The sequence below is a fragment of the Harpegnathos saltator genome, unplaced genomic scaffold (genome assembly GCF_003227715.2).
Source record: "Harpegnathos saltator strain DR-91 unplaced genomic scaffold, Hsal_v8.6 scaffold779, whole genome shotgun sequence".
NCBI lineage: Eukaryota > Metazoa > Arthropoda > Insecta > Hymenoptera > Formicidae > Harpegnathos > Harpegnathos saltator.
The window spans coordinates 236,075-261,981 of record NW_020230625.1 but is presented as its reverse complement, the minus strand read 5'-3'; the positions used below and the strand labels follow the sequence as shown (position 1 = coordinate 261,981).

General features: G+C 43.4%; 1 protein-coding gene across 6 annotated transcripts in view; it reads right to left on the bottom strand.

The window, feature by feature from the left end:
* Positions 1-25,907, bottom strand: part of HDAC4 (histone deacetylase 4) — a 218,179-nt gene that overhangs the window by 76,616 nt on the left and 115,656 nt on the right. For 3 of the 6 annotated variants that reach the window (XM_011154150.3, XM_011154153.3, XM_011154151.3), the window contains exon 2: positions 6,551-6,944. The exons of the other annotated variants lie outside the window; for them this stretch is intronic. In XM_011154150.3, coding sequence (XP_011152452.1) covers positions 6,551-6,653 — 103 coding nt within the window. In that variant the 5' untranslated portion in view covers positions 6,654-6,944. The remainder of the gene's footprint in view (positions 1-6,550; positions 6,945-25,907) is intronic. 6 annotated transcript variants of the gene reach the window in all.

The following is a 25,907-nucleotide window of genomic DNA, read 5'->3' as shown; positions in this document are numbered from 1 at the left end:
CAGCCGTCTCGTCTCCCCTGTCGCTGTCGAGCACGGCGCGAGACTATTCGCCTCTTGTTCGTTCGCCATCTAATTTTCACGCACGATTTCTCGCCATCCTCGAGCCGATTGTCTCTGCGACCGCGACCGCGTACGCGCCGTGCTGCAGCGTCGGTGAAGTCGAGAGAGAAGCACGGCACGCAGTCGTTTACGAAAGATCGACGACGACGCGTTGCGTCGACATCGCGAGCCGATGCAGGAGAGACCGGTCAACCGGTTTGGCCGATTTGAAAATCTGAGAAACGGCGACCGGCGAATGCACGACGACGATGACGACGATGACGACGATCGCGAACTGTCGCCTGGACATTTCTGGCGCTCGGGGAAAAATCGAAAGAGGAAAAAAACAGCTGTCGCGAGATGCCTTCCCTCTCGCCAACGTCCCAGACGCGGCCTGTGAATAAACAATGACACTCGAGTCGAAAAGTCAAATTCACGGGCAACGACCGCGACGAGTCGATACTCGGACGCGTCGAGTACAACACATATACGCAGCGTGTTAAGAAAAAAGGGTTAGGATCTTAAAGACAGATAGTACTCGCGAAATGAACGTGGGTCGCAAAATCAATATTGTCGGAGTTATGAACAATTGTTGATATTTTAACCTTTGAACACTAGGATGTTTTTCTTACCTCCTATTACCAGGACGGACGAATATTCACATAATTTTTTTTATTATTTTGAGTGTGCATCAATTATAAATATTCGATAAAAATTCGTAGCAAAATGTAAAGCAGTTTTAAATCATGTACAATTTTTTAAAGGAAAAATAATAACCTTCCACTGTAGAAAAAAAAAGAAAAAAAAAAAGAAAAACATGAACATTATAAACCCTAGCAGGACACCGCCCGCCTTGCTCCTCGTGGCAACAATTAAAACATATGGGTGAATTTTCACGAATCTTAGTGTTTAAGGGTTGAAAGCAAGTTGACCTGCTCGCTTGCAAAGTTTGTACAAAATTTTCCACCACATGTCTTCCTCCTATTTCTGCGCATACTTCACATTCTCATATCACAAAATTGCGAACTCGTTGAAAAATTACCGACTCTGTTCCACTACTTCACAGGCATTTTGTACTTACTCTCCAGTGTAATTCATCTGATTTAACGACGAAGGATACACCATGCTCTTAAAAAATCCCTACAAAAGAAAGCTGAAAGAAATAGAAATAGAAAAAGAAAAGTAGAAACATCAAGAGGACACGTAGAAAATCTTCTGTAAACTTTACACCCCAGCAGCGGGTATAAATGCTTTAATCAAAATAAACAATTATTCATAACTTCGAAAATGATAATTTTTCAAACTATTGGGTTGGCAACTAAGTGATTGCGGATTTTGTCGACAGATGGATTTTACTTTCTTTTGTTTCGTTAACGTGTTCAAAGTACCTAACCTATATTTTTTTCTTATTGTTTGGACCTCTACCTTTCATTTAGTACAAAAATTATATCGATTAGTTCTTTAGTTTCGTTTTTATCTCAATTTAAAAGTGGAAGAGCAAAACGTGCACTTCAGACATATTTTATCGTATTATTTCCGAAAAGGCAAGAACGCGTCGCAAGCACACAAGAAGTTATGTGCCGTATATGGGAATGAAGTCTTGAAAGAAAGGCAGTGTCAAAATTGGTTTGCCAGATTTCGTTCTGGTGATTTTTCATTGAAAAATACTCAACGATCTAGCCGTCCAGTTGAAGTCGATGAGATGGCCATATCAAGGCCACTATCGATTCAGATCGTCATAGCACAACACGTGATATTGCAGAGAAGCTCAATGTATCGCATACATGCATTGAAAAAAATTTAAATAAGCAAATTTAAAATTTTGAATTTTCATTCTTATTTAAAATCCGCAATCACTTAGTTGCCAACCCAATATTTTCCGTTTATTAGGGCCTTTTTATACTATCTGCTCCAAAAAATCTCCTTTCTAAACACCCTGTATATATAATATAATATCGGACAATACACGTTCCAAAGCGTACGTACACACAGCTGGACGCACGCACGCACGCACGCACGCACGCACAAGTATGCACAACAATGACCTGGCAGCGGGACTATTATTAGCGAATAAATGTCGGTGTGTAGGTCAACCCTCGGCGTTTCGACGAACGCGCCCGTATGCACGGGACCGGCGCGAGAAAGTGAGAGCACGCGTGCATAATGCGTGTACGCAGAACACACGCTTCGTCTGTGTGTGCTTGTGTGCGCGCGTATCGTCGTCGACATATAAATTAACTAGCGATAGTTCGCCGCGCCTCTCGCGTCGTCGTGTCTCCTCCGCGGCGAAAACGCGACGCGACCGCGCTGTCGCTTTCTTCTCGTCGTGATCCGTAAATTTATCCGTGCACGCGGTTGACGCGCGCGCGCGCGAGTGAAATGTAGGGATCCGCAAACACATCAATGTCAAGTGATCATTGAAAGTTATTTTTCGATGTTTCGATATTTTGTAACGCCTAACGTTACATCGATACTTGATCGACGTTTTTTTCTTCGATATTCTGTTTTTACACATTTAACTCTTTCGTCACCTCTAGGACATACATGTTCCACTTGAGAAAACAATCGTAACTTTAAGACAAATAGTTTTAGTTTAAAAAGTAAATAGTTTAAAAAGCAAGGTGGAAGAGAAAAATCGCAAGATAATGCCGACATTGCAGCTAAAAAAGGAAACACGAGTATGAGTAAGAAAAACGTAAACAGTAAGAAAATTAACCAATCACAATGGATTATTCCCCTTACGGACAAGAAATAATCAACTGTGATATTACTTTTATAATCCGTAAATAAGAATTTATGGAACTTATAAGAATCGAGATACGTCCTGTTTATATCGTCTATTCTCATTTTTCTTGTTCTACAGCTTGTATTTTTCAATAAAAGAATCTGTGACGAGTGCATGTTGCTGTGAATTTTTTATGTTCTGTTAACAATATTTGCTCGTGTAATTCTTTTGTCGCATAATTCTTTTATTATATCGTAATCTTTTATGTATTAAATAAAAACAAATTAATTTCGTATAATATACAATAAAAGAAATTAATTTTGAACAAAAACATTGATGTCAAGTAGATATCGATGTTATAGAGTCGATATTTATCGAATATCGATATTAAATTTCAATGTTAATTTCCATGTCAAACATCGATGTCACTCTTACCGATCCCGGAATCCCAGTGAAATGTCGAAATAACTATCACGCGTTAAGACTCAAGAGAGAGTTCGCTCTCTCGCGAATCGGTAATCGCGCGGTCAATTATTCTCCCTCTCCCCGCCCCGGTTAGATACACAGGTGACTTTTCTCGGAACGCCGTTGCAACTCCATTACAATTGTTTTGCCATCGCATGCGCGACGTCGGCTGCATAATTAAACGATTCGGGATAGTCCTGTCACGCGATGGAAATTACGCTCCTCCGCTTCAGCCGGGTCAGAAAAGAAGGTAGGTCGCTCGATCGTTTATACCGAGTTATAGGCGGTAGGTTATGGTGTCACACGAATTCCCGTCAACGCAGAGAGAGAGAGAGAGAGAGAGAGAGAGAGGGGGGGGAGGGGGGAGAAAGAGGGTGTCCCAGTTTCCTCGTCTTCTTCCCATAATCGCGAGCCTCTCCCGCTCGTATCGGCGCGTGTGTGAGCGCGTAACGAAAATACTGGCGATCGAGAATCGCGAGTGGATGCAAACAAGCCCGAATTTAATTGGAATTTAAAATCGCTGCAAAGTCACACATATGCAGATCACCTCGGTGTTATTTCACAGCCGCGGCACGCGGCTTGATGGACGGTGACGTGGAGAGCGAAAATACAAGTTACGATTCAAGCTCGTTGCGGCTGATTTAAATATGTGTGTGAATTTCTGGCTTGCCTTAATCGCCGCGACGGGTGCTTTTCTTTAGTGTAACGAGCCGCGGCGCTACTACACATATGCACACACAGAGACACGTGCGCGCGATTACCTCCCATTCTGGCCAACGAGGCACAAAGGAAAAGAGTCGTAGAAACTTTTTTGCTCGTGTCTCTGGCCGGTGGCCGGTTTGCTAAGATTAGACGAACATTCGCTATATATAGGCTGTGACATTTGTATACGTGGTCTCTTAAAACGCGCGCGACTTATATACACGCGAGCGTGAGCGTGAGCGCGCGCGCGCTTCCGCTTCGTCGAGCGAATTTTAAGCCGGCCAACTTTATCTTAACGAAAATTGGACTCGGAAGGCTTAGCTACGTAAAAATAGTTAACGCTGGAATATTCGAAGGTCAAGACGGAGAACGGAGAGCCGCGCGGCGTGCTTCAGCGAGATATTTCACGAGACGCTCACGATGAATCAGCTGATCAATTACGAAAGGTATCTAAAGGCCTGGTTTCGAAAATTTTGATTTTCTTTATAAGATAGGTGGACCTTAAACTAATTTTTAAGGGAAGGAAAAGCGCTTTTGGAATGCGCTTGGTGACGATAGATAGTCCTTCAACATTAAGGATTCCAAACATTAGCTTCTCTCCCCCCCCCTCTCTCTCTTATTTCTTTTTACAAATTAAAAAGAAACATGAAAATGTTGATGTCATCGATCAACCGCTTGGCCGCTTTATAAAAATCGACCTTCCCGCGATGCTTAGGGCACATAGGTAGGGTTCCGATGAATCCCTAAAGACTGCCATGGATGAAATTTCATCCCATGCGAATTATTGATCCTATTAAACCACACTGACTACTAATTTATTTGCACAATCAGTAGTGACAACATTATGATAAAACAGATCAATTCTTGTATATACTTTGCTATATAAACAATAATAAGAAAAATTAGCTTGAGATGATATCTGATGATAGCTTTCACTTTTAATCAATTCAATGACGTCAACATGATTTATTTTAAATTTGTAAAAAAATAAGAGGTCTAAAGCTATAATGTTTGGGATTCTTGATATATGACACGAAGGACTATCTGTTGCAACGAACCGCATTCCAAAAGCGCCTCTCCGATTCTGGTGCTTCTCTTATCAGATACGTTTTGTATTTAATTAATTATCAATAAGTAATAAAAAATCTGCCCATTTCTTTATCTAATATTACAAGATTAATAGCTAAGACCAAGTTTGTGGTAAACAGAAATAGCACCCGAGTCTCTTTCCCTCTCTCTCGTCAGCCTGAACGCAAGTTTCGAGGACAATCGACATCGGGCCGATCCTTAGAAGTGCGATCGATCAGCCATCGCCGAGCGGACGGATTCAAGACAGCGGCTTTACAAACGATGGGAGAGCGGAAAAAAAATACAAGAAGCGCGGTAAAGTAAGAGCAAGTAGCACAGTCTTTCTACTTTGAGAGAAGCTTCTCCTGCGACGCGTACGACAGGTCACAACATTCACCGGAGAGAATTTGTCCGCGATGAAGGACGAGAGAGAGAGAGAGAGAGAGAGAGAGAGAGAGAGAGAGAGAGAGAGAGAAGAAGAAGAAGAAGAAGAGCTCGCGGAAGCGCGAGGCGAGGCACAGTGGGAAATTTTGATGACTTTTTGCACAAAAATCTCTGTTAAAGCTCAATTCTTCATGAAACTGAATGAATTTTTTGTTTAAATATTATAATTTCGTTATCGTTAAACCTACATTAAAGAAAGATGATCAAATGCGAGTACACGTCAAACTCATATATCAACCGTATACTCTTAAATATTTAAAACGTAGAACCTTTAGCCTTAAACTGTTAAACCCTAAGCCCTTAAACTCTTCAACCCTAAATTTTTAAACCCAACATCTCTAAAGCCTAAACACTTAAGCTCCAAACTCTTGAATCTAAACCCTGAAACACTAGAACTGGATCTTTAAACCTTATATGCCAAACCCTTAATCTCTGACTCCTGAAACCCTCAACCCCTTAACCTTTAAACTTTAATCTCTGAAGCCCTAAATCTTTAAACCTTCAAAGCTTCATTTTCAGTGAAAATAATTTTGACTGTCTTTGGTTATCATTACATATGTAAAATGAATGAAAGCCCCTAAACCGTCAAGGTAACCAGTCGCGTCGTGAAAGCGGTTTGTTTTTTATTTTTTTATTTATTTCATTTTTCTTAATTTGCTTATTCTTTTACCTTTTTTTATTTCTTCGGCTTTATAATTTTAGATTCAAGAGTTAGGGTTCAAAAGTTTAGGGTTTAGAGATTTCGGGTATAAAAATTTAGGGTTTAAGGTTGAAGAGTTTAAGTTTAAGGGCTTAGGGTTTTGGGTTCAAGAGTTTAAGGCTAAAGGCTTCTACGTTTTAAATATTTAAGAGTATATGGTTGATGTATGAGTTTTATGTTTACTCGCATTTGATCATCATTCTTTAATGTAGATTTAACAATAACGAAATTTCCACAGTTCCTGCCTAAAGTATAAGTCTTTACGAGTATTAAAAAGAAAAAAAAAAAAAAAAATGCATTCAGTTTCACGAAGAACTGAGCTCTAACAAGATTGTTGTCCAAAAAGTCATCGAAATTTCCCACTGCGCGAGGCGGCGCGCGGCGAGAGTCCGTTCGTTGATACGTACCTAGTCGATTCGTGTGGTGCATATTGCAAGTGGTAGTACCATAGTCCAGGGCCATATGCCACACTGTGTCAGGTGGCGGTATATCCAACGAGTTATCTAGCATCCACCGCGGTGGAGGTGGCTCGCCCCCCGTCCCGTTTGCCCCCTATTTCTCACCAGTTCTCACACTCGCAACACTCGAAGGCGCGTAAACAGCTCGGAGCGAGAAGAACGGCCGTTCGAGACACGCGTGCGTGCGTGCGTGTGTGCGCGACAGTCACGAGAGAGACGACCGATTTTATTTACAACCACCATCCGCGTCTTATCGGCCAGACTCTCTCCCCGCCCGCCCGCCCTTCGTCGACGCTCTCTCTCTACCCGCTCTCACTTTTCGCGCGCAGTTCCAACAGTCGATCTAGAAAGAGAATAAAGGAGAATCGTCAGTCCATCTGAGAGACTCGCGAGGCCTGTTGCTTGGATGTTGTGCGAAAGAGGGGCCGGGGGAGAGGGAGGGTGCTCGGTTCGCGCGATGTTGCCGACGAGTTGCCTGATAATGAGATTTTAATACGGCGCGCGCGTGCGTGCGGGAAGGACAAGGCGAGAGATAAATCGGAGGATATTTTATTACACGGAAGGTAATTAACGTCTCTCTCCCTCTCTCTTTCTCTTCGCTGCTTTCGCATCGGAGATCTCCGAATGTTAATAAAGTCGGGCCGCCGCGCGCCATTCATCTCTGATTCTAGCAGCCTGTTTCCTTGGAGCTCCCTCTCTCTCTCTCCTCCCCCCTCTTTCTCTTTCCCTCTTTTTTTTTCTCCGTCTTTTTACTTCGCGTCTCAACAGGATTTTCGTCAGCGGCGACGCACACGAGTCATTTCTGGCGACCTGGCGTAAAAATACACTCGACAAGTTTATTTACGACCGCCGGTTAAGAGGCGAGTGCGAACTGCGCGGCGCTTAAAAATAGTAAACGGAAACTGAAGATGAAGCAGGGAAAAAAAGGAGAAACGCGATTGCAAAAGCCTGGTGCCGAGGTGCTGGCGGCCTTCTCTCGGGCGGCCGATCTCGGCTGCGGCGACAAGTTTATTTTCGCGATTCAGTGCTTTGCGCCTCGCTCGAGATTGTTTATCCATTTATCGGGAGATAGACGAGCTTTCGTCACGGCGAGCAATCGTCGCAAATAAAGCCTATCAATAGCCTATCAATATCGAAAGATCTCGAAATTGGAATCGCCGGAGCGCACGGAGGATATACGAGGGTAGTCCCAGAAGTACCTGACCTAACAAAGAAAACACAAAAAATTTGGGAAAAAATATCTTTATTTCTCTACATAGTCTCCTTTTAGCTCGATACACTTTTCCCAGCGATGTTCAATAGCTTCGATACCCTGTTTATCCTGTGAGAATCGTCGAGCTCCTCGAAATAGCCATCAAGCCACCCTTGGTCCATTGTTTTGACTGTTCCTTCGTCTCAGGTGTGAAGTGATGGACCCATGTTTCATCCATGGTCATGAATCGACGCAAAAACTCGACTTTATTGCCGCGAAATTTCACCAAACACTCGATTGAAACATCCTCACGATGCTGTTTTTGTTCCAATCGCGGTACCCATCTTGCGCACAGCTTTCTCATGTCCAAATTTTCAGTCAATATGCGATGTACAGCACTTTTTGAAATGCCTACCACGTCTGCTAACTCGCGCACTTTCAGTCGACGGTCATCCAATACCATCTTGTGGATTTTCTTCACCATTTCTGGCGTGGTCACCTCATTTGGTCGACCACTGCGATTGTTCGTCTTGGCAGCTCGTTTAAACTTTGCCATCCAATATTTTACTGTTGTAAACGAAGGAGCAGACTCCCCCAGAGTAGAATCTAGCTCCGCTTTCATATTGGTTGGACTGAGGCCTTTCAAATGAAAGTATTGTATCACATAACGATGACCAATTTCTTCCATGTTTACAAATTCACTGAGAGCGTTCACTATTGATGGCTGCCAAACAAATACCGAACAACGTAGCGTCGTCAAACTTCAAACTTAAGCTTTATAAGGTTGGTACTTTCTACCATAGTCATTCTTTTCAAACAACAACCGCTATCTATACGTTAGGTCAGGTACTTCTGGGACTACCCTCGTACTCGCAAAGACGTCGAGTCGCGTCGTCGTCTACCAAAAAAAAAGTATTCTATTTGTAAAGTGATTTTTCCCATAGTCTCATATTCTAAGCGAAGCCTCTTACAGGAAAAGGATTTCTCTTTCGATGAAGCGATTAAAGTGAACCATTCATCTAAAACAGGGTTTTCCAACCTTTATTGTGTTTCGCTCCCCTAAAAATTTATTAATGAACCTTTGCACCTCTTACAAAGAAAAAATTATTCGTATGTTTTATGGTGAAAGTTAATTGTTAGGGTTTTAAGGTAAGAAGTTAAAGATCAAAAAAGATATTCAATTTTTTAGAAATTAACTATGATTTTAATATAAAATTATTATCCGTGCTTCGCATAGTGTATCAAGCTTCGCATAGTGATACGTAATGAGTATATACGTACAGATACGTAAAAAATATATAATTTTAATAAAAAATATGTAATTTTTTTTAATTCGATAGTAAAAATGCCGGATTATTCCAGAATTCATCTTAATCATTATTAATTACAATCACTTTTTCTTGCACCCCAAAAAATGTTTTTTTCGCACTCCCGGTTGGGAACCCCTGGTCTAAAATTTATTAGATATTATTCTGTTTTTCCCTTATTTCAAGAGAATTTGTTCTTATATCAATTAATTTTTCTCTTATGTGAAGAGCAATATGTTGATTTGAATTTCCGCTTCTTTTTTGTTCAGTTATGCTCTACCTCTACCTCTAGACATAAACGAAAAAATAACTATATACTATATGGGTCAGAATATTTGGAACGTTTTTTAAAGAAGATATGTGTGTTGCTGTAACATATAACGAAGATAATTTACCCATATTTGGTCAAATAAAGTTTATAATTATTGCAAGAAGTTGAATAATATATTCTTTCTTTTAACTACGTTTCATACAATTGGTTATGATGAACATCTTTGTAGCTATCAAGTCCATAACAAAACTGATTGGAAATTTGTTTGTCACGATGTTCTTATTTCATTCGTGCCTATTTATTGTAGAACCGGAACCAGAAGTACATCTATATATTTTTTATATATATTTTTCGCTATATATTATAATTTTTCAAATTAACCAGTATAATCAGTATGAATAAAGTACAGTAAGAATAAATAATAATCCTCTTAAAAAAAGATTAAATAATCTGTGTATAAGAGGAAATTTATATTATATTATATATTATATATTAAAATCAATAAAATGTGCATTATATATACAACTTATAACCCCTCTAACTGTAAGAATAACGTGTTTATAATATTTTCCTCTTAATTTTCGAGAAATCCTCTCGAGGCTTCTATATAAGAGTAAAATCTAAAATTTAGATGATTCCGTTCGTACTGAAATTACTTTCTTTTGGGTAGCTCCCTCGCGTAAATTCGCAGCTACTCACAAGTCGCGCGCGCGTTGCGCGATAAATCGAGCCCGCGGGACATAAACGAAAACCGGGGAGAGATCGCGCGACCGCGAAGGTGCGGCGTTACGCGTACAAAATCGCGATTCAAGAGCGCAGGCGAATGCCAAAGAATGAAAATCTAATTCCGTGCTTCTGACAAGTGTCAAATGTCCTTGCCAACCATGATGATCGCCGGGCCGACGCGTGCCAAAACGTTGCTAAATCGTATATCGTATTTATTTTTCTGACAGCTGGCTATTTAAAGGTTAAGTAGCAGCGCTCACGTTCAATTTTATAGCTCTCGCTCTCGCTCTCTCCCCTCTCCCGCCCCCCGCGAGACGCTGACGCGATTAATACGTAATCGTGGATTCCACACATGTGCTCCGCCGTAGCCAATGGCTGATGACAGAAGCCGCCGAAGCGGCGAAACGCGAAACACGCTGAGAATATCTCCCGTTCTCGTCGCGATTTATATATGCGCTGCCCCTCCCCCTGCCCCCCGATCGATTAGCGGGGATAAAATATCGGTCGCGTGATAAGTCACGGGTCTTCGTTTATCAAGCGCGCAGCGTCGACTGAGACAATGTTGAAATGTAATGCGAGCGAGCGATAATACAACGTAAATGCTCGATATAGATATCAGATCTAGATTTAGATCATCGACAGAAATTTCCTCTCCGTCCTCTCTCTCTCTCTCTTTCTTTGTCTGCTGTTTCTTCTAACGGCCACCCACGCGCTCGCAAGTAACGCGATATCCCGTAAATCGCAAATTATTCAGCGTCATATTGCTGGAGGGAACGATCGCGATGTCACGTGGGTGCGAGAAAATTGGATCCCCGAACCGCTTCGAGGTCTTCTGGAAGGTCCTTGAGGAAACGCAGATGGCAAGATGCGCCCTGAAAAGAAGACGACCGTCTTCGGCGAACAAGAAAGGAAGAAGAGAGAGGGGAAGGGAGATCAACGAGCGTACAATCGACACGCAAGAGAAGACTAGGCTAACGTCCCTCCTCCTCTCCCCCTTCGCTCGTCCTTCGATGATTCTTTCCTCCTCACTCAATCTGTGTCATCGTTATCCGGGCTACGTTATACAATTCGATCGATTGTCGATGATCGCAGCGGTCTGCTTGGCCCCGCGCGCGCGCGCGCGCGCGAGAGAGAGAGAGAGAGAGAGATGGACGAAAGCGGAAAAGAGGTTTCGAGGCTCGGAGAGGATGGAATGTTCGAATGGAGCGGCAGTAGTTGACCATTCACGTCGTAAATTGATCCCTTGACTTCGCCTAAGTGGCGCGAATGACTGCCATGACGTCATCCGTGCTTCCTTTTCTTCTCTTTTATCATAAACCTTTTGGACCCATGGACTTTTTTCCTCACCCGCCCGTCTCTTCTCGTTCCCCCTCCCCCTTCCTCCTCTTGCTCGTCAATGCCTCTTAATCGATGTTACTTTATTAGCCGTAAATTCATCTCTTGGCGAAAAGCCGCGTCGGACGACATTCTTCCTCAGCGATATCGACGTACCGGCTTCGCTGCGAGCGCGATTCGTGCAAATAATTATTTATTAAATGTGTATAACGAATCGCGTGGAAAATCCCCGCGCCTACGACAATTGCCCGGGTATCGTCGGATAATCGGGTGAACGTTCAGTGCGCACCGTGAAAGTGAAAATCTAAAAGCCGCTGGTTAGAAGGACGGAGGGAAACGCGCCAGGATAACATGCGAAAGGGACCGTCGAGAGTTTCTCCACGCGCGTTTTAAAGCAGAAACGCCGAGAACGTCGATTTGCATAAATGAATGTCGAGCGCGAAACAACGTACGGGGGACGCGACGCGCTGTCGAGCATCCGCTGTCACGTGTAGCCTCCGCACACATTCTTTTCCCATTTTCTTTCCTTTTCCCGCCGCGGAGTGGGGGGGGGGGGTGGGGGGGAGTGGAAAGGAGGAAGAAGCCCAAGCGCGAAAGCGAGGGCCTTGTCCCGCTGATATATTCGATCATTGCGTGATCCCGAGTTATCGACGCGAGCGATCGATGGATCGGCTCCCCCCCCTTCCTTGCCGCGACGAGAAGCAGCACCACCTGGTGAACGCTCCTCGCCGAGGTGGAGAACCTGAACCATTAGCGGGATGTTGAACTTGCCTCGGCTGCTTTGTGCGCGAAGACTCCGTCGAGCGCCAAAGGCGATTATAATGGCATGCCGAAGAAGAAGAAGAGGAAGATTAAGGCGCGTTGGCGACCCGCGACTCCTCGCGCCGTGCGCGCGGTGGTCGCGTCGCGGGTGTCCGGATCCATCGTAGATGATGAATCCGGAGAGAGAGAGAGAGAGAGGGAGAGGAAATGCGACTGTCTGTGACGTAACAGCTTCGACACTCGGGGAAATTAACTTCTTCGGTACCTCAAGCGACCTCGATCGACTTTACCTGCCAGATACATTTTTACATCTTTTTACACTTTCTACGCTTGTAAAGTCTTGTAAATAACGTAACATCGCTTTGCGCATGTGGTTCTGTCTCGAAATTTATTATACCATACGGCTTTACTTTTGAGTTGAATCTTTTCTCCTATGTGTTTATGTTTACGCTTACATAATTTATGTCGGATTGTCACACTTTACGTGGGTCACCACCCTGTATATGAAAGTATGTGGAGTAGCGAAGAGAGGTTAACCCTTAAGAGCTACCCTTAAGAGCACGAATATCACCCCAAGTTAATTTCTGCTGTTACTCTTTAATCCTTTGCGTCACAGCGAGACACACGTGTCCCGCTTTTATTTTCTTCATTTTTCGATTATATTTCACAGAATTCATCAATTTTAATGATTCCTTTTTGCTTATCCACTATTTGAATACTTAATTATGATAAATGTTCATTGATTTCATCAATATTGTTTATATTTTCTTTGTTATAAACAAATTAAGACGAAAAAAGCGTTTGTTTTAGAATAAATTCGTTTCTGAAAAAGAAATCTCCCATAAACACACTGTTTTCTTCACTTAAATTTGTTTTTGAGGTTGCTGATTACTAATCCGCTATCAGATCAGGGTAAAATAAAGATTTTTTTTGTTACAAACGAAATATTGAAGCTACATTTCGAGAATTGCGCTGAAAAGTTGATATTCTAAATATTGTTTTTCTACAAAGAATGGATTCTACGAAGAAAGAAGAATTTTCTATATTATATTTATTATTTTGAAGTTGCTGAATTTTTGTTATATTAGTATTTTTCATGATATAAAAAAGATATTGAAGAAAAACACAAAAATTGTGGAATAGCGTTGGAATTCGATAATCTTCAATGTTTTTCTCTTTACATTCATAGTCTTGAATTCGTTACATATGTCCAGATAATTCGAAAATTTGTCGAATATTTTGCTATAAATAAATTTATTTATTATTATTCCGACAGATGATGATTTTTGTTTGCAAAGAAAGCGACACATGTTTCTATATAAATTTGGATGTGCTAAATACGAATTTGCTATTAGAATTGACCCAGGAATTCAATCTTCTCAGTGAATAATTTTTGTACGGATTCGTCAACATCGTCAAATATCCTTTCAAGCCGCCATAAGGCGTCTTCCATCTTGGATTGCATTTTCTCGAAATTCTGATTCGAACTCAGCGACCCTAAAAACGTATAGAATCATGATTTTTGTGAGAATTCGATCATTCACTTAATTGCGTGACTCAAAGGGTTAAGCAGAGTATATGCGAGAATTAACCTGTTTTATCAATGTTTATTCGCACTGATAGTGCGAATAAATATCTATAAAACTAGTATTGTCGATTACGACGTTTTTTGATAAGACCAAAAATGGGGTGAAATTTCACTCGTAGTAACCTTTAAGGGTCAAGGAAGAAATTGTTGAAGTACAGTTGATTAAAACACGACTCTCTCCTCCTCTCTCTTGCGCGCGCGTGTATATGGTTGTCGCAGCGGGAAAACAATGCGTGCTATACGCGAGAATTTATTCGTCTGATTGTATCGCCGCTGTGAGGTGTAAATTCAAATGGGGTCTCGGCGAGAACTTGAAGTTTTCATCGAACGCGTGCAATCGCCGAGGTGCGTTTGTCATTTTGACAGAGTGTCCGAAAGTCGTTACTAGTGACTAGCCGTCGTTGCCGTCAGTTGTCGCAGGTGGAACTTATCTCGTTATTGGGTTAACGAAGCTTCTCCCGAATCATCTGTCGGATTGCGGGCTCTAGAGAGAGATTCCTGTAACATCCATGCGACTCTGGCTTCGCGAGACGAAACGCCACCACTACCACTACCACTACCACTACCACCACCACCACCACCACCACCACCACCACCACCACGTGGTCCGCGTCAAAATGGCATTCGAACACGTGTCGAGGTATTTGGCACATTTAGGCGACGTAAATCGATAAATATAGATCGCGGGGTCAGGTTGGGTCGTCTCCCCCGTCTCCCTCCCGCCAACAGACTCGGTTGTAGCCGTTAGAGTCCCGCGGCTGGACACACCTTACACGACGAGTGGATGTTAGCGGGTCATGCGGAGAAATCGAAAGATACGAATAATTGATTTCGCCGACTCGATCTACGCGCGAATGTTCGAGTTCTCAGGCTATTTCGGCGCGCGATCGGCGTGCGAAGGGACGAAAGTTCTCTCGCGAGGGTGGAGCATGTACAAGACCTCCTCCTCGGTTTCGGAAACTTTGGTTTTAGTTACTGGGTTGGTAGGTCTTGAACTATAACTTAGGTACGTTCCATAATTGAGCAGCTCATCAATTATAAGATAAGCGATAAAAATATACCCATTTCTCCAATATAAAAATGGTAGCTAAAAGTTTGTAGACAGAAATAGTACACGCCTGTGATAACGTCCAAGTTAATCAGCTTATCAATACAGAACATATTTGAATTGATCTTAGGCTTGTCAATTTTATAATTAAAAGCAAAGTTTTCGAAATCAATTTCGGAACAGGTCTTTTGGTTATAGTTATAAGGTTGGTGGACTTTTAAATTAACTTAGATACGTTCTGCAATTGATCAGCTCATCGATTATCGAGATAATAAACAATAAAAAATATACCCATTTCTCTAATATTATAAAAATAATAGCTAAACGTTCGCAAACAGAAAATATAGAAATAGTACACGCCTGTGAACCGTCCAAGCATAATCAGCTGATCAATTACGGAATGTAATTACTAAAAAGCTGCTTCGAAATCGGTTTCGGAAACTGTGATTTTTGTTAAAAGGTTGGCAGACCTTATTTAATTAATTACGGAACGTATTTGAATTAATTTAAAGCCTGCCAATGCTTTATAAAAGCAAAGTTTCCAAAACCGATTTCGGGATAAGCGTACAAAAATGTTGCGATAACGGTATTCTCGCGCGAAAATCGAACGATATCCGAACGCTGGCCACAGAGGGGTAGTTTAGGGATGTTGATTTTTTTCAAACAGATCGATTTAGAGATCGATTCGAATCACGGAGAAAAACTCGATCCTTAGAAAATCGGTTTGTAAAGAATCGATTTGAATCGGTATGCATGTAGAGTGAACCACTCATTAAAGTATACTATCTGTCAAATTTCTACACTCTAAAGTAGACCTCGTGTAATTCATATAAAGTTTAATATGAATTAAAGAAATTAAACAGATGGTATTCTTTTGGTTGTACGTTTTGTGTGCGTGTGTGTGTGTGTGTGTGTATATGGCCAGAACAAGACAGAGAAAGAGATCTTTAAATCTTTATGCTAAGGATTTGATTAAACATCAATCAAGGGTTTTTAAACGTTATTAAGTAAGATATCACTAGAGTATCACTATTATATGGAGTGGCTGTGATTGGTTTGCGCGTTCCGTTCCGCTGAAAATGTTCGCCCCTGGGACATCGGTCCTAAAGGCAACGTAATGTGTATTGTGCAGCCATTGAGTGAGTTCAAGTGTTACAACTAAAAGAATAAAAAAAAAAAAAAACTATATTACTAGTAGAAACTGAAAAAATCGTGTTGACCATTTCCAGATCGATGCTTGAACCGATTCAGTTCTAAAAAATCGATTTAAAATCGATCTTTTAGGCTCCGATTAATCGATCTTCGATTAAATCGATTAAAAATCGACATCCCTAGGGTAGTTGGCTCTCGGCGATAACGTGCCGATAATCCGCGGGTCTCGGCACGCGGCAAGCGGCGGCAGGGAACGATTGCGTCGCCTGCGCTTGAGCGGAATCTGGTGACTAACCGGCCTCGCGGGTGACTCGAAAATCTTATCGAGCCAGCGGCGTAGCGCGGCGCGGCGGGCGGGCGAGCGAGCGAGCGAGAGAGACTCGGAGAGAAGCGGAAGCCCTGTGAGAAACGCGGCATGTGTGACGCGGCGAGTCTATAGATGCGCGCGTACAATCGTGTGACGTGTTCCTCGGGGTAACAGTAACAAAGTACGTATGTACATGTGCTTGCGGAGGAAAGTTGCGGCTAGTTCGCTCCCCACGCACACGCACACGCACACGCACACACATACACACACGTATGCGCCGGGATCCAGCGGATGGCGCATAAGAGACGAGGTATTATTAATTCACAAATTTATCCAACACACTGCGATATGGCTATAGCCCCCCGGCGCGATTGAACCGACATTTTTCTCCAGAACCGGAAACCAACGAGCCGCGCGTCGCGACACGACATTCGATTGGAATAAATAATGAAAATGTTGGTCGTCCGAAGCGCGCCAAGACACGGGGAGAGAAGGGGCGGGCAGGCAGGCAGACGGGCGGACGGACAGGGAGGGAGGGAGAAAGAAAAGAAGGAAGGAGACAATCTTAGGAGGAGGTACGGGAACTCCGAGTGGGAAGTTTCAGCGCATAAGCGAGCTATAAGCAGGAATTAGTGGGTGTCACGCGAACGGAGTATCACACACGCTCACCGTGCGGGCTCTCTCACTTGACCGTTAATACCCTCCAATCTTTCCGTCGCCGTTGCTAATCTTGCCCGAATATGTTCGTCTCCCTCTCTCTTTCCTCTCCACGGGAAAATCGCAGCCGGAGCGTAACGCGCGCTCGCGAATAAATCACAGAAATCACGCGCGCGCGCGCGCGCGAAGTATTATTAGTAATTTAACGCTGCAACTTTGCAGCGTCGACTCGCGGAAATTGCCATAGCCGACACGCCCGGCTATTACGGAATTAGTCAACGGATTCTTATCCCTCGTGAAATAACGCAACACACCGCTCGCCCCGGAGGGGGGGAGTTGGGGTTAATGATCTCGATCATGGACCCCGGGACCGGGAGTCGTCGAATCTAACGATCGCGCGATATACACCTCGCCATCGATCAACGCGCTCCTGTCAGCGACGACGTTCGACAGCACGCAAGGCTACGCGCATTTTTCTTCTCGCCCTGCCGACTCCTTCGTCCCTTTCCTTCCTCGGCCGCGAAACCTGTCCATTTGTCTCTCCTCCTTTTCTCCCTCCCGGCTCTTGCTCTCTTTCTCTCGCAAATGCGGCTACCTGACTGACTGACTGACTGACTGACTGACTGACTGACTGACTGCCCACCTACCTACCTACTCGCCGAGAGTTTATTTCTCTCGTTGAATAAGCGCCAAGAGTCTAAATTCGACGTCGCCACGCCTCCGCGACTTTTCACGTGGCGATCCGCTCGCGATTTTACGACGGCCGGCGATAAGTCGGAAATTCAGCGCAATCGTAAAGCGCCGCGCGCGCGCGCGTAGAGCGGCCGAATATACGGTAAATGACGGCTACAACAACGTCAACGGTGCAGGGTATCCTCGTTTGCCTCTTTATGACGAGGCTTGCTCCGGAACGCCCGCGACTGTCTCTCTGCGCTGTCCTGCTGCGTCGAAGGTCTATTTGTAAAGTAATTTCTCCCGTAGTCTCATATTCTAAGCGAAATCTTTTACAGGAAGAGAATTCCTTTTTCGATAAAGCGATTAAAAGTGAACCTCTTCGTCTAAAATTTAGATATTATTCTAAATATTTTCCTCTTATTTTATGAGGATTTCCTTCTATGTCAATTAATGTTCCTTTTATACAAAGGGGAATATGTTGATTGGAATGTCCGTTTATTCTGTTCAGTCGTGCTCTACCTCCAGACATATACATTACTTTTCGCTATATATTATAATTTTTCAAATTAACCAGCTTAACCAGTAAGAATAAATAATAATCCTCTTAAAAATAGACTAAATAATCTGTGCATGAGAAAAAATTTATATTAAAATCAATAAGATTGGCATTATATATATAACATATAATTCCTCCAACTTCAAAAATATAATATATTTATAATATTTCCCTCTTAATTTTAGAGGAATCCTTTTGAGCACCCATATACAGGGTGTTCCATTTTAAATCCACCAAGCAAATATCTCGAAGAATATGGAAGTTACGGAAAAATGTTTCAGACAAAAGTTGTATGATTTCAAGGGAGACATAAAACAACTATATCAATTTGTTTACAGATGACGCCATTTTCGAGATATTCACTGATCAATATTTTTCGTAAACGGAAACCCCAATTTCTTATTACACCATCTTTTTCTAACAATTAATTTGACTAATTCTTGTCTGAAACATTTTTTTATTTACTTAATATCTTTTGAGATATTTAAGGAAAACTTGGTAACTTTTTCAATATTTAACTTACGATATCTCGCTAACGATTTGTCGGAAGAAAAAATAGTACTATACTTTTCTACTCTATTTGATCTCAAGAATATATTGTTACAATAATGCCTTAACTTTTGTTAACTTATCGACTTTTGGAAATTTCAAAATCATTAGATTAACAAAAATCAAGATGCTGTTGTAACAATATATTCTTAAGACTAAGTAGAGTAAAGAGGTCTAGTACCATTTTTTCTTTCGACAATAAGTTAGCGAGATATCGTAAGTTAAATATTGGAAAAGTTATCAAGTTTTCCTTACATATCTAAAAAAATATTAGGCAAATAGAAAAATGCTTCAGACAAAAGTTGCTCAAATTAATCGATGGAAAAAGATGACATAATAAAAAATTGAGATTTACATTTAAAAAAAGTAATTATCAGTAAATATCTCGAAAGTGGCATTATCTGTAAACAAACTGATATAGTTGTTTTATGTCCCCCTTAAAACCATGCAACTTTTGTCTGAAATATTTTCCTGTATCTTCTATATTTTTCGAGATATTTGCAAGGGAGATTTAAAATGAGACACCCTGTATAAGAAGAAAATCCTCTAAAATTTAGATGATTCCGCTTGTTCTGAAATTACTTTTTTCAGTATATCTTCACAACGTGGAACTCTGCGACAAAGCACTTTGTCGCAGGTCCTTCGGAGTCTCCATTGCGATACAATAAGAGAATAATCACGTCTCTCTCGTTGACGAGCAAACGAAACGCGGACGAGGCGCGTAAAGTCGCGAATCGCCCTCGTTTTTCGTCACGGTTTCCGCGGAGCTCGATCAATCGTCACTACGTCACGCGTAACGCCTGCTTTGTTTTCCACCGAATTAATCGCCGGTCAATGAGCTTGGGTGTCAGGTACGCGCCGAGGCGAAAAAAAGGCAGGGAAAAATCGACCAAGCTGAAAAAATGAGCAAGATGGGGAGCGAACCCCGACAAAAATCCCTGCTTTTCCCTCGCGTTCGCGCGCACACCGCTATTTTCGTGTTTTCCCGCGAAATTTGCCGCCGTTTCGCACACTTCATCGCCGCTATCTCGCGTCTAATAATAATACGCTTCGGCCCCGCAGCGCACGCACGTATACGCACACGCACACGCGCAGCGACAAACGAGTTTTAGATACACGTGAACGAGAGCGGAGCGGAGAGCCGGGTTCTTCGCATGTCATCGTGCGCTATTGAATTCTCCGAAGAAAGAGCCGCGTACGCGTGTAACGTACGAACGAGCGCGCCGCATAAATTTATTCGCCGGCGAGCGGCGAAAGTATCAACAAGCATCGCGCATTTACATCCGCGACGCGCGCGTGTCATCGCGCGCAAGCGCGTGCGACGTCCTGCGGGCGAGTCGCCCGCCGCCTGTAGGAAAACTTCGTTGACGAGGCGAGGCGAGCTCGCAAAAAGTCGATCGCTCCGTCGCGAGTCCTGCGAGAGTTATCGTCCTGCCAGTAAACATCGCGAGCACCGGAAGGTACAAGAGCGACATTCGGAGCTGCTACACGAGACCGAAATCGGACCCGACTCGGTTGCGACCTACGACGGTGTCGCCGTCTGCTCAATTATTGGGGTTCTAACAGGATTTTGAGAGCAAAACAGGTGCGGTCCCTGGTTGGACAAAATTTCATTCGACAAATATCAACAAAGCAGCTTTGTTTTATTTGCCAACGATGAGAGCTGATCGCTTCGAGTTAGCTCAATATTTCAAGGTGGGACGAAAAACATCTCACCGTGCTGTGTTTAGGAAATAGAGTTTCGAATTCTGAGGGAGGGTAGTGTAATTGTAAAATGGACGAGAAGAGTCCTCGTGAACATGGGTTGAGGAATTAATATTGCCGGAGCTGTGAAGAAATATTTGCTTTAGTAAAAGCAAATGACTTGCTTGCTTCTGGTGCACGAGCATGCATAAAATGCATCTCTGCCACTTTTTGATTAGAGTAATATGATGTTAAAAGGGACGTTTTTAGGGATTCCTTCAAAGCATGATACTCTTCATCGACAAATAAAAAGTAGACAAATTACATCACAGAATGCAAAAGCGTCAGAAGCGGACGAGTCACTCGCTTTGATTGAAATAAATTCGTACAAAATTCCGACAATATTATTAGAAGTGTAATTTTGGCAGCTTTTTCTCTCAAAAACTGATTTACTTAAACAAGATAATGAACGAATATTTTAGTCAAAATATTTTCCTTCGTTTTTTACTTTGTCCCATCTATCTGGCGAAAGATGGATTCTGCGACGATAAAAAAGATTCTTCTTTGTAATTGATCCAATTTTCAACAAATTTTCGCCCTTGTTCCAAATTATGAAAGTATGTATCCTCTAGAGCAGGGTTTCCCAATCTCTTTTGTATTTCGCACCCGTAAAAATTTATTAATGAACCTTCGCAACTCCTACAAGAAAAATTATTCGTATGTTTTATGATAAAAATTAGTTGTTAGAGTTTTAAGAAGTTTTCAATTTATAATAATTTATTATTATATAGTATTATTTTATAGAAATTAATTATTATTTTAATATTATAAAATTATTATCTATGGTCAATCAAGCTTCATATAATGATACATAATGAATATATACGTATAGACACGTAAAAAATATATAATTTTAATAACATTTTTTTAATTCGATGGTAAAAATATCGGATTATTCTAGAATTCATATTAATCATTATTAATTACAATCACTTTTCCTAGCACCCCCAAGAATGTTTTTTCGCATCCCCAGAGGGTGCGAGCACCCCCGGTTGGGGAACCCCTGCTCTAGGGGGGCATGTCGCATCAACCGCAACCATATCATATAAACGTATTTTATATAATCTTAATTGTTTATATAATCTTTTTATATAATATCTTTATATAATCTTAATCTTAATAATCCTAATTTATATAATCTTAATTGATGGAGCAACATCACTACAAGTTTCTATCAGAATTCTACGACCTCCAGCCGCCGTTTTCTTCCGATTAAAAAACAAAAGCAACGCATGTCGAAAATGCTCCTCTAGGAAGCTCTATTTTGAAAATGGTATTAACATAATTTTTACTGCGTTTATTGTTAGCAAATGACTAAATATCACGGATTAATATTAAAGCTTTGAGGAAATACAATAGCTGTGATTGCAATGTCTTCGACAAAAGTGACATTGGTGCCATCTCTTGCAAAACCTTCAATACCAAATTACACTTCTAATAAATAATTGTTCACGACTCTGAAAATATTAATTTTTCAACCAATATTTATCAGGACCTTTTCCCTCCACATTTTGCGAGTATCATTCGTCTGTAAAGTCCTGAATCTATATAAATACCAAAAAGGATGGGACTCTTTTCATTCCACTATGCCCCGAAGAATAAAACGGCAGGTTCACCGCGGACGACTCGCGATTACGGCGGCAATCGCGGAAACTCGCTATGTAGGTCGGTCGCGAGGAGAACGAACCGGCGATCCGTCGCCTTCGCGAAAGAAGCTACACGATATCGTGCGTTTTACGAGGGGAAAGTTTCTGTCGCGCCTCTCTCTCTCTCTCTCTTTCTCTCGCACGCCGCGCGCGCTGGTGTGTCTGTGCGTGTGTGTGTGTGTGTGTGTGTTGCGTGGCATGCGGGTTACAACGCGGCTTCGGAAGTAAGGTTCTTTAGCTTCCACGGCGTAAATGCCGCGGAATCGATGGCGGTAAATGCGTCACGAAGGGAGGAAAAGGGAGAGTCGAGGGGAGAGACTCTCGCGAGAGACGCACCGCGTGCGATCCACGTGGAATTTTAATTTCCCCGCGCGCGCGCGCGCGCGATCTAGAAGGTCTTAATGGACGCGCTATTGCGTTGAGTTGCGACCTTCTTCGTCGGTGAGAGTCTTCCAGCGGAAACGTCGTCGCGTGTTCTCGCATTTGTACTCGAGACCGATTAAAGGTTCTCGGCTCACCGCGACCGATAGAACGCGCTCTTATCTCTCTCTCCCCGCGGCTTTTTTTTCTACCGTCGATTATTCTCCGATAGCGATTCTAATTGCGTAACACGAGAATAGGGAGAGAGAGAGGGGAGCGAGAGAGAGAGAGAGAGAGAGAGAGAGAGAGAGAGAGAGAGAGAGAGAGAGAGAGAGAAAGAGGTTTAGAAAATATCAGAGGACACGAACCGCATCGAGCTGATCCGTCTAGATGGATCGGTAATCTCCGCAAAAATGGAACGCGTTTTCACTCGACGGGCGTAAATCTAATCTCGTGAGTGTTTTCTAGGATATCCTAGGAATTGCAGAACAAGCGAGTCGCAGACACGCGTGTCGAATTTGCAAAGGAATCCGATATTCCGCGCTGGTGGATCCCAATTAATTAAAACGCGAGCTCTCTCTCTCTCTCTCTCTCTCTCTCTCTCTCTCTCTCTCTCTCTCTCTCTCTCTCTCTCTCAGCCGGTAAACCGCATCGCGTGCTATATTAATCGCGCGTATCGCTGATTGCACAATTTGGATTATTAATACTGTCAAGTTGCCGTCAAGTCAAGTTGCGAATCACGCGCGTCACTTGATGCGTAGAAAAGTACGGAGCGCGCGAATCGATCGATCGCGTCGCGCGACATTTATACTTTCGAGCGCATGTCGACGATGAGTTCGAAGTCGTGCTCTCCAGATGATAGCTGGGCTCTTTCGGGCTCGCGTCGACTCCGACATTTCTCTCTATTACGTAAGGTATTATTATTATTATTAATGCCTATGTAGGTTTCCGATAAGGTTATCGAGATATCAACTGTTTATAACCGACGCAAATGTCAGCCGACTCGCCGGAGGAAGTGCGCGAAGAGACTCGGACGCGGCGAATCATCGCTGTTGAGTTTGGACTTTTCGACACGACTCGTCGTCGTCGTCTGGTGCGATGCAACTCGTGTATAAATGTCTCTCTCTCTCTCTCTCTCTCTCTCTCTCTCTCTCTCTCTCTCTCTCTCTCTCTTTCTCCGGACGCGCAGTTTTCCTTCGTCGACCGTCAAGAGCGTCGACCATGTCAATATAACTAAAAATTATTACTTTCGAAAATACTGATTCTAAATAAACTGTTGCAATCATAGTATAATGACCAGATTTATTAATATAACATAATATATATGTCTGATTTATTTTATTTCTGACCATCAAAAACTAGAAACGTTTTTTGTTTCTGAAAATACACTAGTTAGCCTAAAATAACTTATTACAACCTGACCGCAGTGTTTCTGCAGAATTACTATATTTTTTATGCACTTTTACCGTTTGTCATTTTGCAATTATTTTAAATGTATCAACGTGCCCCATGCATCAATCATCCCCGGTCTCCCCTACAAGCTGCGATCAATGGATCGATGAATCGATCGCAGCGGCTGCATCATAGGTAATCGCTATTCATTCATCGTGCGAGAGAGCGAAAACGCGCTCTCTCGGAATCTTCCGTCCTTCCCCTTCGACAACGACGACGATGACGGCTCGTTGTCGCGCAAATCGCCGCGATGTGTTTCTCTCTTTTTTCCCTCGCGCTAAGCAGGATTACTCCTCCGCGATTGACGCTACGGCGAAAAGAATTGTTTGCCCGGAATTGACGACGCGATTCGCACCGGCGAGAATGGGATTGGTGTGGACTCGCGATTTTGAGCCCCACACACACACACACACACACACACACACACATACATACACACACGAATACGGACACCAGCGTAGTAAAGTTCCTTTCACGTGGCCGGCTGGGCGCATTTTCCTCCTCAGGTGCGCGCGCGCGCGCACCTGTGCGCGAAAGTGAATTCGATAATAATGTGCTGCGCACTCGCGGTAGCATAATGATTCGTAATTTGCGCTTCGTAATTTTCCAAACGTTCGAAATGACGGGCAATTATGAAAAGCGTGTATAATCTCACTTCTCCGCAGTAACTCGGCCCGACAGAAAAACAAAGCCAATGCTGCGTTAGCCGCGACGACAACGTCAAAATGTCCAAACGTTGAATATTAATGCCGAGAATTAATATTGAAACGAGATACATTCGACGCCGCCACGTGCGCCGAAACGAATGTGGAGCGCGAATGATTTAAGATCTATTTAGCGTCCACACACACACACACACACACACACAGAGAGAGAGAGAGAGAGAGAAAAAGAGAGAGAAAGAGAGAGAGAGAGACGACGCTACGCTACGCGACGCGAGCGATCGAACGTGGGTGTCGCGCATACAACAGGTGTTCCCTGCGTGCGAGGCATTTTCCTGATGCTAGAGGGAGCGAGAGAGAAAGAGGCTCAGCTCCTCTCTCTCTCTCTCTCCCTGTCTCTCTCAGCCGACCTTTCGGGCGGTCGCGCAAAAACGCCAGCCAGGCCGCTCATCTTCGATCAGATCGGTCGCTTCTCTCCCGGCGCGTACGCGCGCCCGGCGACAAAAGCTCGCGGCTATCTGATTTCCACGTCACGTTGACGCGGAACGTGATCTTTGTATTGGACAAATGCGTGTGCCTGTATGGATGTGTGCGAGAGCGCGCGCGCGCTCGGTTGCGTTTAGAGCTGAAATATGCGACGGGAATGCATGACGACTCGCACGTCGCCTTTGTCGGAGCACGACGCCGCCGCTCTCGCCAAGCGTTAACGTCTGCTTCTCTCTGCGCGCGCGAGAGAGAGAGAGAGAGAGAAGCGTCATTATCGCGCGGCGCAAAACAGAAACGCCATGCAGTCTGTTTTCGCCGATGGGGATCATTAATATTCAATGCCATAAAGCCTGATAACAGCGCGTCGCGGTATCAAACGGAGCGAACGACGGAGAAAGAAACAGACACAAAGACAGACAGAGAGAGAGAAAGAGAGAGAGAGAGAGAGAGAGACAGCCGAGAGGAGCGGACGAGAAGCCTCGTATGCGTCTCTTCTTGTCAAGTAACGCAATGCGATGCGTCGCGACTGTTTATCCAAACGGAGACGCTCGCGCTCTAGCGAGGCAAAAAAAGTCGAAAAAAAAGGAGAAGGCAGGACGGTGCGACCAACGCGGACGGATGCGTGGCGCGCGCGTTATCGGGTAAACACGAAGAAGAGCATGGACGGCGGCGGCGAAATGATCCGCTCTCTTTCTCTCTCCCTCTCTCTCTCTCTCTCCCTCGCGTCCACCGCTCTCGGATCCCGCCGGGGGAGAGGGGAGCGGACGAGCGAGCAAGAGGAAGAGAGAGAAAGAGACGCGGCGGCGGCGGCGAACGGCACTCCGTGCGCTCG